The sequence below is a fragment of the Hemitrygon akajei genome, chromosome 8 (genome assembly GCF_048418815.1).
Source record: "Hemitrygon akajei chromosome 8, sHemAka1.3, whole genome shotgun sequence".
NCBI classification, from domain to species: domain Eukaryota; kingdom Metazoa; phylum Chordata; class Chondrichthyes; order Myliobatiformes; family Dasyatidae; genus Hemitrygon; species Hemitrygon akajei.
Window position 1 is genome coordinate 29,198,657 of NC_133131.1, and position 17,303 is coordinate 29,215,959.

Below are 17,303 nucleotides of genomic sequence, written 5' to 3' on the forward strand. Positions count from 1 at the left end.
CAGCAGCATCGAGCAACAATCCCCCCTCCCCCCAGCAAAAAAAGCGCACCCGCCACCGAGCACAAGCGTGAGCTAAGCGATAGCAAAGACACAGACCTTGCAGTTACCCCAGAGACTATCGCAATTCATTCGGCAACCCACAGGTTCTCTCCCTCTCTCCCTAGTAAGGGAGGGGGAGGTGTCCCCCGTTTTCACATTGAGCGGGAGACATGACGACAACCTGCTGGTTTACGGTGTTGAAAGTCCGTTTTGTCGCTTTTTACAAGCTCTGTGGCCGAAGATGGCAAAGATCTCGGGTCTTCGGGCCTACGGCGAAAGATTTTCCGGCCTCCACGGTGACAGACGAGTCTCCTGCCGTGTGCCTCTTAATGCCATTTGTTCTGGTGTTCAGGATCTAAGAGTAAAAGACAGCCTGCAGTACTTTAATTATTGAGTATTGGGTATTGAGTGATAGAGTTAGGATGCTTTTTAAGGTTGATCAAGCATTCATGTCAAGAGCTTAAATAAGTATCAGACTGAAGCCATTATCAGGAGAACTGATGAAGTATCTTAGATCTGAAACATTCACTCTGTTTCTCTTTCAGTGCAATTTTTGTTTTTATTTCAGATTTCCAGCAATGACAGTACTATGATTTCCAATAGAGCTAACCCAGGACTGAAGCTTCAGGGCTGCTCTGAGGAAGGGAAAAGATGAGGAAGAGATTTTTTTTTCATACAACCATGCAGGCATTTTGCAGTTGCAGTTGGTTCAGTGTAACTGATAATGGTTATGTCGTAAAGCTCCTCAATGCCTCACTCATAACAGTGCAGAAACTTTGCCCAGTACTCTCTGCACTGCAGCTGCTGTTTTTGCTCTGGTTCCAACTCTAAACCTTTGTTTTCTTCTCAGGTCTGGGTTTATGCTGCAGTCCAAGTCTTCAATTCCCTGGGTATTGGTTTTGGCTCATTGATTTCCATGGCGAGTTACAACAAGTTCAACAACAAAATACTTAAGTACTTTCTCCTTTTTCTTGTTTTGCCTTTATAAATTGTACCAGTCTTCACTTACTGCAGTCAACATAGCCCAGCCAAGGAAGTCCACGAGACCATAAGACAAAGGAGCAGAAGTCGGCCATTCAGCCCATCAAGACTGCTCCGCCATTTTATCATGAGCAGATCCATTCTCCCATTTAGTCCCACTCCCCCCGCCTTCTCACCATAACCTTTGATGCCCTGACTACTCAGATACCTATCAATTTCTGCCTTAAATACACCCAATGACTTGGCCTCCACTGCTGCCCGTGGCAACAAATTCCACAGATTCACCACCCTTTGGCTAAAAAAATTTCTTCGCATCTCTGTTCTGAATGGGCGCCCTTCAATCCTTAAGTCATGTCCTCTCGTACTAGACTCCCCCACCATGGGAAACAACTTTGCCACATCCACTCTGTCCATGCCTTTCAACATTTGAAATGTTTCTATTAGGTCCCCCCTCATTCTTCTAAACTCCAAGGAGTACAGTCCAAGAGCAGTCAAACGTTCCTCATATGTTAACCCTCTCATTCCCTGAATCATTCTAGTGAATCTTCTCTGAACCCTTTCCAATGTCAGCACATCCTTTCTTAAATAAGGAGCCCAAAACTGCACACAGTACTCCAAGTGAGGTCTTACCAGTGCCTTATAAAGCCTTAACATCACATCCCTGCTCTTATACTCTATTCCTCTAGAAATGAATACCAACATTGCATTCGTCTTCTTCACCACCAACCTGTGCCAAAGTCCTGTGCCAAAATAAAACAGAGTGTACTGGAAGTACTCAGGTAGCTTCTGTGGAGTTGAAGAAAGATGAGGGTAACACAGCAGGTCAAAGGCATTTCATCAGATCAACAGCTAGAAACTTCAATGGTTCCTCTTCTCCACAGACGCTGCCTAATGTGCTGACTATTTCTTGCATTTCTGTTCTCAGCCAGGTTTGTAACATCTGCTGTATTTTCCTTCTAAATCCTGTACTGTATCCCTTTTTGATTCCACTTTCAAATGGGTTTTATGGTTGGACTAATAAATGAAGGAGGTATTGCGATTTCCCTCAGGATTCTCACAGCCCTTGGCTGCAGTGAGGCCCCATGTTTTCAGTACCATGAAACGTACAAAAGATAAGCAATCTATTCCTCCAGTGCATGTGAATGAAAGCTTACCTCAGTACTACCGAACCCACAGAAAGCCATTCATGGTTCATACAAAAATCTGTTGCTTAAAACTCGGAAACTGGCCCAGAGCAGGATGAAGGGGCAATAACAACAGACGATGCATTAGAATGTAAGAAATTGGACCAGTGACCAGCCAAATGGCTCCATAAGCTCATTGTGTGATTTAAAGAGACCAAAGTTGATCTTCACTTTCCTGCCCCTCACTATAACTCATACTGCCCAAACATCTATGGCTCTGTCTCTTCTGTTACTCAGTAACTGAACATCAGCAGCTCTCAGGGATAGGGAATCTCAATCTTACAGGCGTCTCTGAGTAAAGCAATCCCTTCTCATTTCAGTCCAGGGACTACGGTCTCTGGTTTTAGATTGTCCAGCCAAGCATGGCAACCTGTCTGCAACACACATTATCAATCACTCTGTGATATTTCATACATCTCGAGACTTAACCCGTCCTGGTACATTTAAAGGGTGTCTGTTTTAAATACAGTGCCACATGATCTGAGTTGTAGCGATGGTTTACAGGGGCTTGTCAACCCGGTGATCATTAAAACAGTCATGCTGTGTTGAACTCCTTGTCTGAGTCAAAAAAAAATTACACAAGGAAACCTAAACATTACACCACTTGTCCCTAGAGAATGTGAACCCATTCACTCCATTTCTCCTCTTGGAACAGACTTCATCCTAGGAATCAGACTGGTGAATCCTTCTTCGGTTCTCTGTCTTGCTAAAGTTAAGGTGGCCAATACTGTACAACTGTCAGCACCTCCAGTTGAACTCTGTCTTATTGTGTGTTTCCCCCTAGCTGTCAGTCTGTGGTTTTGTATTGCCATGTTCTCCTGTCCCCGCTCCTGCTCTACTCCGGCCCCTGTATTACTGAGTACTCCATCTCTCATCTGTTTCTCATTATTACCTGTATTGCTGCTACCTGTGTCTCATTGTGCTCCACCTATCATCTGCCTCTCTGTTTATTGCTCAGTCTATTTCAGTCCTGTGTTTCCACCTGTTTGTTGCCAGATTGTATCAGTGAGTTTTCCTGAGCCTTTCCAGCATTCTTATCTGTGCTCTGTCTGAATATCAACTCTGCCTGTTTCCTGATTCTGGTTTTTGGATTTCTCTGGATGTTTTGATCTCTGCCTGAACTTTGATGCCAACTTTGTTTGCACCTTGGGATTTGTTTCTCAATTGAGTAACAGTACTGGGTCTGTGATTGGATCACTGCTCCAGCAGCCTGACAACTTCGTATTCCAAATGGGTCCCTCCAAAGCGGCATAGTAGCAATGTTGCGGTGAACATTCTTTGAGCAATAGACGTTCTCTGTTCAATAGACATAGCCTGATTGATGGTCCTCCTCAAGCAACTGACATTCACTTAGCAAAGAGCATTCTCTGAGCAACGCATGTTCTCTGAGGAATAAACGTTTTCCAAGGATCTCTGAGCACTTAGTGAGCAATTGGTATTCCCTGAGCAATTGATGTTCTTTTCTCAAAGGATGTGTGAGAAATGGCTGTTCACTGAGCTACTGACACTCTCTGAGCAATACACACGTTCTACTCAGCAGACATACCCTGAATAACGGCTGTTTCTCAAGCAAATGACAGTCCCGAAGGGATGGGTTTTCTCTGGGCGATGGAAATTCTCCAGCCAATAGACATACGCAGACGATAAAAATTCCCTGTACAGAGCTCCTCCGCATCAAATTAAGATTTAACCCCAGACTTAAAGGTAATGAGTTAGAAACATTTCTGTTTATAAATCTCAAATGTTTGATTAATTTGTACACATAGCGCTCACAGCTACAAATTAACACTTGGTAATAGGTTTTCAATTTCCTTGCAGTGACACATTAACCATCTCACTGACGAACACAGCTACAAGTATACTTTCTGGATTTGTTATCTTCTCTGCTTTTGGATACTTGTCCCAATTGGTTAAAGTTCCAATCCATGAAATCGCTGTGGATGGTGAGTGAGTGTACGAGGTGCAACATGAGGTTGTATAAGTTGGTGAGATCTGAACTAGGCTGACATATTTTAACCACAGAGGGCATGGGATTTGTTAATTGCACATAGACTATTTCTGTTGCCAATAATTTCAACAAGAACAACTATAAACATCAAGCAGAGTGCATGGATATACAGTATTTCAGGCATTTCACCTTGCAGTGTAGAGAGGAAAGTACGGAGCAAAATTCCTCAACGCGTTCAGTGAATGAAGGAGAGTGGAGTTTGAAATCTGCTCTTTATTAATGTGAACTCAGTCAAAACAATGACACAAATAATCTCTGCTCCTCTGGGTGAGAGAGAGAGAAAGGAGAAACTGAGTCAAAGTTCCTGCTGTCGCTAACTGCCCAGCAAGGACTCTAGTTATATGGTTAAAAGAGATAGAACATTTAGAACATAGAACAGTACAGCACAGTACAGGCTCTTCGGCCCACAATGTTGTGCTGATCCTTAAACCCAGACTCCCATATAACCCCCCACCTTAAATTCCTCCATATACCTGTCTAGCAGTCTCTTAAATTTCACTAGTGTATCTGCCTCCACCACAGACTCAGGCAGGGCATTCCACGCACCAACCACTCTCTGAGTAAAAAACCTTCCTCTAATATCCCCCTTGAACTTTCCACCCCTTACCTTAAAGCCACATCCTCTTGTATTGAGCAGTGGTGCCCTGGGAAAGAGGCGCTGGCTGTCCACTCTATCAATTCCTCTTAATATCTTGTATACCTCTATCATGTCTCCTCTCATCCTCCTTCACTCCAGAGAGTAAAGCCCTAGCTCCCTTAATCTCTGATCATAATGCATACTCTCTAAACCAGGCAGCATCCTGGTAAATCTCCTCTGTACCCTTTCCAATGCTTCCACATCCTTCCTGTAGTGAGGCGACCAGAACTGGACACAGTACTCCAAGTGTGGCCTAACCAGAGTTTTATAGAGCTGCATCATTACCCCGCGACTCTTAAACTCTGTCCCTCAACTTATGAAAGCTAACACTCCATAAGCTTTCATAACTACCCTATCTACATGTGAGGCAACTTTCAGGGATCTGTGGACATGTACCCCCAGATCCCTCTGCTCCTCCACACTTCCAAGTCCTAACTTCTGAAGTTGGGTAGGTTACCAGTCCTTGTGTCACTGGAGTCTGGGCTCTTTTAGAAACATAGAAAACCTACAGCACAATACAGGCCCTTTGGCCCACAAAGCTGTGCTGAACATGTCCCTACCTTAGAACTACCTAGGCTTACCCATAGCCCTCTATTTTTCTAAGCTCCATGTACCTGTCCAGGCGTCTCTTAAGAGACCCTATCGTATCTGCCTCCACCACCGTCACCAGCAGCCCATTCCACGCACTCACCACTCTGCGTAAAAAAAACTTACCCCTGATATCTCCTCTGTACCTACTTCCAAGCACCTTAAACCTGTGTCCTCTTGTGGCAACCATTTCAGCCCTGGGAAAAAGCCTCTGACTAACCACACGATCAATGCCTCTCATCATCTTGTACACCTCTATCAGGTCACCTCTCATCCTCCGTCGCTCTTTTTGTGCTCTAACCGTAGTGCTTGTTACACTATTGTCCAATCTGACATTAGAAAAGTAAATTCTGGAACTAGGTAAAAATCCACCAACAGTGGAATTCTGCTCAGCAGCTTGTGAGGCAAAACAGGGTCTGTGTGGTTCCTGGATGCAGCACTCTCACCTCATGGCCATCAATGTAGAGCTACAGGAGAGGCCAGCACAGAGGAAGGAAAGGTGTTGAGGGTGGGAGAGGGGGACAGAGACACTCCAGGCCCGATAAACTCCAGTCCTGGGGGTGAACCCACAACACAACGGGCCGGCATCCGAACAAGGCCCCAGCAATCACAACAGGAGGTTCACACTTGATCTCAAAGCTGGCTGCAGTCACCTCCATAATAGTGATCACAGGACACGGTGGCTGGGAGACACTGTGGATGGAGCCCTGATATATTATTAGTACTGGTTTACTATTGTTACATGCACCAAGATATATAACTCCATAAGATATAGGAGCAGAATTAGGCCATTTGGTCCATTGAGTCTGCTCTGCTGTTCCATCGTGGCTGATCCAATTTTCCTCCCAGGCCTGACCTCCTGCCTTCTCCCCGTATCCCTTCACGATCCCAACAGCTCACTGACGGTGCAGACCTTTAGTCACTACCTCAGTCCCAGACCCCGCACAATCTTCTTGCCAGCCACCTACAGGAAAGATCGAATGAGCGCAGGGAACATTTACAAGGATGTTGCCAGGACGTGAGGAACTGAGTTATAGAGAAAGGTTCAGACTATTGCCTGCAGTGCAGGAGAAGAAGGGGAAGATCTTATAGAGGGAAACAAAGTTATGAGGGGTGTAGATAGGTGAAAACATGCAGGCTTTTCCCACTGAGGTTGGGTAAGGCTTGAACTAGAGGTCATACAATAGGTTTAGGGTGAAATATTTAAGGAGATTCTGAGGGGGAGCTTTTTCACTCGGGGTGTGGCACGAGCTGCCAGCAGAAGTGGTAGATGCGGGTTCAACTGTAACACTTAAGAGAAGTTTGGATAGGTACATGGTTGAGAGAGGTTTGGAGGGCAGTGGTCTGGTGCAAAAGTAGATGGGCCTAGGCAGAAGGCCAGGTTGACATGGACCAAGGGGCCTGTCTCTGTGCTGTAGTACTGTGTGACTTTATGTGTTCCCGGGTGCTTTGTGAGTGAACAGCTAAGGTCGTCTCTTTCCTCCCTGGCGAAGCGCCACTGTCTGCCAGCAGTGGAGGAGACGCATGGTGCACAGGCAGAAACTCACGAGTGGTACAGCTGATGCTAGCCTGTGACAAACAGAAGGCAGAAGCGTTTGGGGCAAAAAGAGCATGAAGTGGTGCCAATGCAAGCTAATGTGTGGGAGATCAATCTCTGGGAGGCATGCACATAAAAAACAAATGGGCCTAATTTCTAGGCCTCAGTACCTTCCTCACATGTAATCAATGGGCCACTCTGACAACTTTTATTATATAGGAAGACTGCAGGTCACTAACTTCAGTTGACTCCAAGTGCTCATGCACAAACTGGAGCCTGCGGCCTACCTGTCTCAAACACTCAAACGTGTATCACAAAATGAAAACTAAAAGAGAGATTCCCTCTGCTGTTTGCAGAGCTGTACCCAGCAAGAAATCAGCAGCTTCAGAGGAAAAGGAGGGGAGAAAATAGTAAAAATATTGGAATAAGGGACTTCATTTGTCTGAAACGCCATTTTTTACTTGTGCTGAATATTTTATTACTTACTAACACTGTGGTTGGTAATTCTTAAAATGTTTTTCTTTCCTTCAGGCCCTGGATTAGTGTTTGTGATTTACCCTGAAACTTTCGTTACAATGCCTGTCTCCTCATTGTGGGCAATACTGTTCTTTATTATGCTGCTGTTTTTGGGACTTGACAGTCAGGTAAGAGTCACTATTAAACTTCGCATCTTCACTTGGACAGTGTTGACTGCTGAAAGGGAGCACCTGCTACATCCTGTTCAGATTACGTACAAGCTGAAGCTGATGAGCTGCATCATCACCAGTGTTCTGAACCAGTCAAAACTTCTGCTGAAAGCTGAGACTTGGGAGAGTGCAGATGCTGGAATCAGGGGCAAAATAAAAAGCGCTCCAGAAACTCAGTGAGACAGACAGCATCCATAGAGGAAAATGGACACTGATATTTAACAAGTTAAGAGGCCATGGTATTACAAGATGGACAGAGAATTGAATATTCGGCAGGGAGCAAAGAGGGGGAATAAAGGGAGCCGTTTCTGATTGGCTGCCGATGACGAGTGGTGTTCCGTAAGGGTCGATGTTGGGACCGATTTCTTTAGCCAGACAGTGGTGAATGTGTGGAATTCATTGCCACAAGACAGCTGTGGAGATCAGGTCATTGGGTGTATTTAGGGCTGAGATCGATAGGTGCTTCATTAATCAGGGTATGAAAGGTTATGGGGGAAGACAAGGGTATGGGGTAGGGAGGGAACTGGATTAGCCATGATGGAACAGACTCAATGGGTTTATTGATCAAATTCTGCTTCTATGTCTTATGATTAATAGACAATAGACAATAGGTGCAGAAGTAGACCATTTGGCCCTTCGAGCCTGCACCGCCATTTTGAGATCATGGCTGATCAACTACTATCAATACCCGGTTCCTGCCTTGTCCCCATATCCCTTGATTCCCCTATCCATAAGATACCTATCTAGCTCCTTCTTGAAAGCATCCAGAGAATTGGCCTCCACTACCTTCCGAGGCAGTGCATTCCAGACCCCCACAACTCTCTGGGAGAAGAAGTTTTTCCTTAACTCTGTCCTAAATGACCTACCCCTTATTCTCAAACCATGCCCTCTGGTACTGGACTCTCCCAGCATCTGGAACATATTTCCTGCCTCTATCATGTCCAATCCCTTAATAATCTTATATGTTTCAATCAGATCCCCTCTCAATCTCCTTAATTCCAGCGTGTACAAGCCCAGTCTCTCTAACCTCTCTGCATAAGACAGTCCAGACATCCCAGGAATTAACCTCGTGAATCTACGCTGCACTTCCTCTACAGCCAGGATGTCCTTCCTTAACCCTGGAGACCAAAACTGTACACAATACTCCAGGTGTGGTCTCACCAGGGCTCTGTACAAATGCAAGAGGATTTCCTTGCTCTTGTACTCAATTCCCTTTGTAATAAAGGCCAACATTCCATTAGCCTTCTTCACTGCCTGCTGCACTTGCTCATTCACCCTCAGTGACTGATGAACAAGGACTCCTAGATCTCTTTGTATTTCTCCCTTACCTAACTCTACACCGTTCAGATAATAATCTGCCTTCCTGTTCTTACTCCCAAAGTTGATAACCTCACACTTATTCACATTAAACGCCATCTGCCAAGTATCTGCCCACTCACCCAGTCTATCCAAGTCACCCTGAATTCTCCTAACATCCTCATCACATGTCACAGTGCCACCCAGCTTAGTATCATCAGCAAATTTGCTGATGTTATTCTCAATGCCTTCATCTAAAGCGTTGACGTAAATTGTAAACAGCTGTGGTCCCAATACCGAACCCTGTGGCACCCCACTAGTCACCACCTGCCATTCCGAGAAACACCCATTCACTGTTACCCTTTGCTTTCTATCTGCCAACCAGTTTTCTATCCATGTCAATGTCTTCCCCCTGATGCCCTGAGCTTTGATTTTACCCACCAATCTCCTATGTGGGACCTTATCAAATGCCTTCTGAAAATCGAGGTACACTACATCCACTGGATCTCCCTTGTCTAACTTCCTAGTTACATCCTCGAAAAACTCCAATAGATTAGCCAAGCATGATTTACCCTTGGTAAATCCATGCTGGCTCGGCCCAATCCTATCACTGCTATCTAGATATGCCACTATTTCATCTTTAATAATGGACTCTAGCATCTTCCCCACCACCGATGTCAGGCTGACAGGTCAATAGTTCTCTGTTTTCTCCCTCCCTCCTTTCTTAAAAAGTGGGATAACATTAGCTATTCTCCAATCCTCAGGAACTGATCCTGAATCTAAGGAACATTGGAAAATGATTACCAATGCATCCGCAATTTCCAGGGCCACCTCCTTTAGTACCCTAGGATGCAGACCATCTGGACCTGGGGATTTGTCAGCCTTCAGTCCCATCAGTCTACTCATCACCGTTTCCTTCCTAATGTAATCTGTTTCATTTCCTCTGTTACCCTATGTCCTTGGCCCATCCATACATCTGGGAGATTGCTTGTGTCTTCCTTAGTGAAAACAGATCTAAAGTACTCATTAAATTCTTCTGCCATTTCTCTGTTTCCCATAACAATTTCACCCAATTCATTCTTCAAGGGCCCAACATTGTTCTTAACTATCTTCTTTCTCTTCACATACCTAAAAAAGCTTTTGCTGTCTTCCTTTATATTCCTGGCTAGCTTGCTTTCGTACCTCATTTTTTCTCCCCGTATTGCCTTTTTAGTTAAGTTCTGTTGTTCCTTAAAAACTTCCCAATCATCTGTCCTCCCATTCACCTTAGCGCTGTCATACTTACTTTTTTTTAATGCTATGCAACCCCTGACTTCCTTTGTCAACCACTGAGGCCCCTTTCTCCCCCTTTGAATCCTTCCTTCTCTGGGGGATGAACTGATTTTGCACCTTGTGCATTATTCCCAAGAATACCTGCCATTGCTGTTCCACTGTCTTTTCTGCTAGGATATCCATCCAGTTAACTTTGGCCAGCTCCTCCCTCATGGCTCCATAGTTTCCCCTGTTCAACTGCAACACTGACACCTCCGAGCTGCCCTTATCCTTCTCAAATTGCAGATAAAAGCTTATCATATTGTGATCACTACCTCCTAATGGCTCCTTTACTGCAAGATCGCTTATCAAATCCTGTTCAATACATAACACTAAATCCAGAATAGTCTTGTCCCTGGTCGGCTCTCGTACAAGCTGTTCCAAGAATGCATCCCGTAGGCAGTCTACAAACTCCCTATCCTGTGGTCCAGCACCAACCTGATTCTCCCAGTTCACCTGCATGTTGAAATCCCCCATAACTACTGCGACATTACCTTTGCCACATGCCAATGTTAACTCCCTATTCAACTTGCACCCAATATCCATGCTACTGTTTGGTGGCCTGTAGACAACACCCATTTGGGTCCTTTTGCCCTTACTGTTCCTCAGTTCTTTCCACACAGACTCTACTTCTCCTGACCCTATGCCCCCCTTGCAAAGGACTGAATCTCATTCCTTACCAACAGGGCCACCCCACCCCTTCTGCCTACATTTCTGTCCCTACGATAGCACGTATACCCTTGTACATTCATTTCCCAGGTCTGATCTCCCTGCAGCCATGTCTCCGTTATCCCAACAACATCATAGTTACCCATTCGCACCTGAGCTTCAAGCTCATCCGCCTTATTTCTGACACTTGGTGCATTCAGATATAGAATTTTTAGCCCATTTCTCCTCTCTCTGTTTGAATCGCTGCCTATTGTGCCTAACCCAGCTCCCTAAACTCCCATCGGGCTATACGCCCCTAGAATTTTGTTGTCCTTCCTAAATTTACTTATTCTTTCAACACATTTAACTTCATGTTCCATCAGACCATCCCTCTGTACACGAGTCCTCCTTATCACTTGTTCCGCCCCACCTTCCTCTACTACACACTTAATATTCCGGAACCGTGTAGTCCCCACCTGTCCTTTATTCTTCATCTCGCTATCCTCTCTCACATTCTGGATCCCCGCCCCCTGCAAATTTAGTTTAAACCCCCCCAAGAAGCACTAGCAAACTTCCCTGCTTCCCTGCAAGAATGTTAGTACCGCTCCAGTTCAGGTGTAAACCGTCCCTTCGGAACAGATCCCACCTTCCCTGGAACAAAGCCCATTTATCTAAAAACCTGAAGCCCTCCCTCCTGCACCATCCTCTCAGCCATGTATTAATCTGTATAATCATTCTGTTCCTTGCCTCACTCGCACGTGGCACAGGTAGCAATCCTGAGATTGTTACCCTGGAGGTCCTGCTCTTCAGCTTCGCACCTAACTCCCTGAACTCCCTACGCAGGACCCCCTCACTCATCCTACCCACGTCATTGGTCCCAACATGGACCACAACATCTGGATTCTTGCCCTCCGTCTCGAGAATAACCTGCATCCGATCTGAGATGTCTTGGACCCCGGCACCAGGGAAGCAACATACCATCCGAGACTCCCGGTCTTCCCCACAAAATCTCCTATCCGCCCCCCTGACTATAGAATCCCCTATCAAAACCGCTCTCTTCTCTTCCCTCCTCCCCTTCCTAGTCGAGGGTCCAACCTCAGTGTCAGAGACAGGACCACTGCAGCTTGTTCCTGGTAGGTCATCCCCACCAACAGTATCCAAAACAGTATACTTATTGTTGATGGGAACGGCCACAGGGGTGCTCTTCTCTCTCTGTCTGCTCCCCCTGCCTCTCTTGACTGTCACCCATTTGCCCACCTCCTGTCTTTTCGGTGTGACTACCTCCCGATAACTCTTATCTATCTCTGCCTCTGCCTCCCGAATGATCCGTAGTTCATCCAGCTCCTGCTCCAATTCCCTAACTCGGTCTGATAGGAGCTGCAGCTGGATGCACCTATTGCAACCTATTCTGATTCTGCCATTGGCTACTCAACCAGCAGTTGTGAGGGCTTGATTATTGATTGAGAAACAAATTCACTGTGGGAAGTTAATTTCAAATAATTGAGTAAATAATGGAATGAAAAGCAAAAGCAAGTATTGGCATCAGTGATGGTGGAACTACTGGATTGTTCCAAAAATCTATCACGTTGGTAGGGGGCTGTGGGGGGGGGGGGATGGAATTGGTCATCCTGCCAAATGGGTTACCCCAGACCTACCAAAGTGACAGAGTCTTAACCACCTCCTCAATTCAGGGTTAATTATGATTAGGCACTAAATGCCCAATTTGCCACTGACATCCTATGAATGAATTGTTCAGAGGCAACACAAAGCACAGACCATCATCTCACCACAAATCTTCTCAGTCCCTAAATCACAGCAGACAAGGGAAAATTACATTTCAGAAATGTAATTTTCTATTCCCCTCCCTTTAGAAAACTCAAGCACAATATTTAATGAATATACTGTTGGTGGCTGGTAAAAAGACTCTTACTAGGAAATGGTTATCACAGGAAAGCCCAACTTTAAATACATGGATGGAAATTACAATGGACATTTACAAAATGGAGAAGATAACAGCATCTGTGAATCATAAGCTGGAACAATTTGATTCATACTGGGAAAAATGGTTTAACTACATAATGCCTCATAGGCCTGATTTTATTCTCACAAATCAATGAATCTGTTGTAAAAAAAGATCACTCTCTACTTGTACATAGTTCTTTCCTTTTGCTTGTTTTTTTTCTTTCCACTCTTTTCTATAAGTGTATACCCCAGATAAATACTTTGTGGAGATTTTGTGATATATATGATTATATGATATATATGTACAATGTCTGAAATACATCTTATGGAAATGTTTGTTTGATGAACTTCAATAAAAAAATAAATTACAAGAAAAAAAAGAAAACTCAAGCACAAATGCCGAAATCAAAAAAATACCTCTGTCAAATATAAAAGCTCTATTTAATAAGTCAAGCAGGTAACAAATTAGCACTTTTCACAGACAAAGTAACAAAGGCACTCAAATTTCTGTCCGATTATTGTAGAATACTTGCGCTCACAATGTGGTCTCCTCGACATTAGGGAAACCAGCCGGCACTTATGGCTTTACAATCCATAAGATTGTTCCTGAGTTCTCAGTTGCTTCTTGCTGCAATTCTCCATCCAGCCCTCACTCGAGCTTTGGTCGATGTTCCAATAAGGCTGAATGTCACCTGAGGAACTGCATCTAACATCTGAATAGGCCCTTAAGATCCGGCACTTTCAAATTATCAGCCACTCCAACCTTACTTCACATTTCTGGCAGGGGTTTCTTCTCCTCTGTCATTGCAGATTTTATTAGTCTCTGCACATTTACGCCTCCCCCCATACTTGTCTTGCCCACTCTCTTTCAGCCACACCATCTCCAGATACACCTGCTGGGACTCCTGTCAGGAGAGAGACCTGCAGGAGGTACCTTTTGCCTGAGCTAATTATAAACTACAGCTCCTCCTGCTGTGACAGCTGTTTACAAATGATTTCACTATGGTAAATAGCATATGAACTTCCCTGATGTCCAGGCCAATATGCATTTTTCAGCCAAGTGCTGAAATAAATAACTTGGTCATCTACTTCACTATTACTGTCGGACTTTGAATAGCAAAGACATCCCGCATCCCGACATGTTTTCCTATGACTTTCCAAACTTCAAAGTTATTTCTTCAGCTGCGGAAGAATTTGTACACTGAACACCTTACTTACAGCTACAAATCCTTTCTCTCTCCTTTCAATTCTAAATATAAATGTTATTGTTCATAAATAATGATAAATAATAAATAATAATTTATATAATATATAAATAAATAATAATAATCCATTAGTCTCGTGAGACCATGGATTTGTGCCTTGGAAGGTTTTCCAGGGCACAAGCCTGGGCAGGGTTGTATGGGAGACCAGCAGTTGCCCATGCTGCAAACCTTCCCCTCTCCACGCCACCGATATTGTCCAAGGGAAGGGCACTAGGACCCAAGCAGCTTAGTACCGGTGTTGTCGCAGAGCAATGTGTTGTTAAGTGCCTTGCTCAAGGACACAACACATTGCCTCAGCTGAGGCTCGAACCAGTGACCTTCAGATCATTAGACTGATGCCTTATCCACTAGGCCACACGCCAACACAGTTCATAAATGGTATCAGGTATGTTAGCCCATTTCTTCTGGATCTTGAGTGATGAACAAAGTGCTGGAGGAACTCAGCAGGTCCTGCAGCATCTGTAAGGGGAAAAGGCTTTGCTAGTATTTAGGGTTGAAGCCCTCCATTAGGATTGGATATTTCCCATCTCCTCCACCTGCTTCTTATTGGATTCCTGTCTGCGGATTTGCCTTATTTAAGAAATCATTCCACAAGTGTCTGCTTGAAAAGAAGTGTTTCTTTTATATTCTCCAGGCAACTCAGATTCAAAAATTAAACAGGAATTACCTTTTTAACTAAGAAGGCAAGCCAATCTTGGCTGTACATCCGAAATGCATTACTTTTTCTATAAATGTGACATAATTATATTTTGAACGTTTCACTCCCACCTCACACTGTTTACATTTCAATGACTCTCCCCTAATCAGCCAACAATCTTAGGATCATGTCAGGCTATAACTAGCTCCAGTATCCTTATTACTCAATGAGTAATGTTTAAAATGACAGCTACTGGAAAAAAACAGCAAAGAAGGCATACAATTTTAATAATATTTATGATTCACTTTTACTTTTTGTACTGAATTGAGTTATTGTTGTTCCTTTCTGGGCTCAACCCTGCTGTTTCTTTTTCCAACGCTTAACCCAGCATGTAAGGAGCCAGCCGGATTTGAACCTGGGACCTGGGATTTGAACTTAAAGTCCAGTGCTGATACCACTACACCACCAGCCAACATGTGTATTGAGTTGTAATAAGGAAGAAAGGGTTAGAGTTATGAGATTTGACTATTGGCTATTGATGGCAGCAGTGGCTGAGTTGGGGAGGGTTGATGAATGGGATGATGGTTGGATGTTGGGGTGGTCACTGACTTGGGGTAATCGACTGAGGGGAAATCAGTGATTGAGAAGGGGGAGCATTGCTGAACTGGGAGAGAGATCAGTGACTGGGAAGTTGCCAGTGACTCAGAACGTGGGGTTTGTGCTATCAAGGCTTGGCTCCTGAGGGTAGGTCGTGAGGGAGGGAAGGGTTGGAAGAGTCAAGCTAAGGTCATGGGCTTGGTGGGCGATGGGTGAGTCAGAAGCATGGATGAGGAATGAGACAAGCAAAATAAAGAGAGCTGATCTCAGTCAGGTTCTCAATACTAGGCTGATACCCACTTGAAATCAAGCTTGTGAAGAGAGGGTAGAGCTTCTGAAACCTGATTGAAGTAAGAGGGCAGCAGATACATCGCTGAACAACATGGTGTACCGCCTGTCATCCACACTTTAACTGCGCCACACACAAAAAGCTGGAGGAGCTCAGTAGGTCTGGCAGAGTCCATGGAGGGAAAGGAACAGTCGACATGTCCTTTTGAAAGGTTTTGGCCCAAAGCCTCAACTGTTCATTTCCTTTCATAGCTGCTGCCTGATCTTCTGAGTACCTCCAGCATTTAGTGTGCATTGCTCAAGATTTCCAGCATCTGTAGAATCTCTGGTTTCTACTTTAAGTGGACAGCGCAGCAGAAGTGAGCCCAACCTAGAACATGAACTTCATCATGACCAGAAGCTGGGGGAAGAATCAAGCTTCCTAGAATGCACAGAGAAAGACAGTTCTATGTGATCAGATGACTGGGCACGTCTCCTCACTTTGTACTATCGGCAAGTTGGGACTCATTATCTGTTGTAGATGTCTCAGGTTTAACCTGCTGCTCAAGTGGGCAGATCTTCTGGTCTCGGAGATGGAAGTCCATGGAGAGCCCACAGGCTCAGAAACTCAAGCAGAGGGCCATAACACACTGCCAAAGGCTCAAGTCTTTAATAGAGATCGCAAACAGAAGTGATCACATCCCTGCTTCCTGTGGCGCTCCAGCAGTAACAGTTAGCCTACCTAATCATAGTCTTCTGCTCTTCATCAATGCTAGTATGTGACTCCCCAACTCCATCAATCCTTACTTTATGTCAGAAATTTTGTCGTAGACTTTGTGTCAGTGACTGAGCCATAATGTTAACTCTGGTCTGCTAACTATTCCTATCAATTTCTACTTTACTTCAGAAGTCCAAACTATGGGGTTTTTTTTTTTGCTTTATTCTAGGAGACATTATGAGTCAAATATCAGTATTGGCAGACAGGAAATGAGTTGCAAAAGCCAAGGTCCACAAATTTTCCTTGAAATGTAATTCAGGTTAGCATTTAGCTGCTCTCAGCTATAATCTGGTAAACTGCTCAAGCAGGGAATGAGGAATAAACACTGACTTGGTTAGCGACGGATTTTAATGCAACAGGTATACCTTCCTCAAGAAACCAAGAACATATTTAAAATACGTTCATGAAGTCATCTGTTTCTTCTCTTCCTACTCTGCAGTTCGCCATGGTTGAGGTGATGGTGACAAGCCTCATGGACACGCACAACAAATACCTATTAAAATACCTGAAGCGGAAGGAGTTCGTGGTTCTGGCTACCTGTGCGGTGGCCTTCCTCTTAGGAATTCCAAATGTGACCCAGGTAAATGCCTTCCATCAGCCACCACTCAATCAATCCACAAATGGGCTTTAATCTCCACAATGTTCGATGAGCTTACTTGGATCCAGCTACCAGGGAAGCCATCTCTCTTATCTTAGCATTTGCTACTTAGAGTGAAACATGTGGGTAGTTTTCTCCTATAACAATATTTTAGTCCTGAGTTCACTCTGAAGCTGATCTCTGGGATAAGGCTCAGAGAGCAACACAACTCAGGACCCCTTTAAAGAGTTTATTAAAAGCTGGCCAAATGCCACAAATAAAATAATGCAAATATAGGCAATATA

General features: G+C 44.4%; 1 protein-coding gene across 2 annotated transcripts in view; it reads left to right on the forward strand.

The window, feature by feature from the left end:
* The window catches only part of LOC140731756 (sodium- and chloride-dependent GABA transporter ine), a 123,165-nt gene that overhangs the window by 89,354 nt on the left and 16,508 nt on the right, over positions 1 to 17,303 (forward strand). For both annotated transcript variants that reach the window (XM_073053523.1, XM_073053522.1), the window contains exons 6-9: positions 890 to 993; positions 4,023 to 4,147; positions 7,506 to 7,618; positions 16,861 to 17,001. In XM_073053523.1, coding sequence (XP_072909624.1) covers positions 890 to 993; positions 4,023 to 4,147; positions 7,506 to 7,618; positions 16,861 to 17,001 — 483 coding nt within the window. The remainder of the gene's footprint in view (positions 1 to 889; positions 994 to 4,022; positions 4,148 to 7,505; positions 7,619 to 16,860; positions 17,002 to 17,303) is intronic.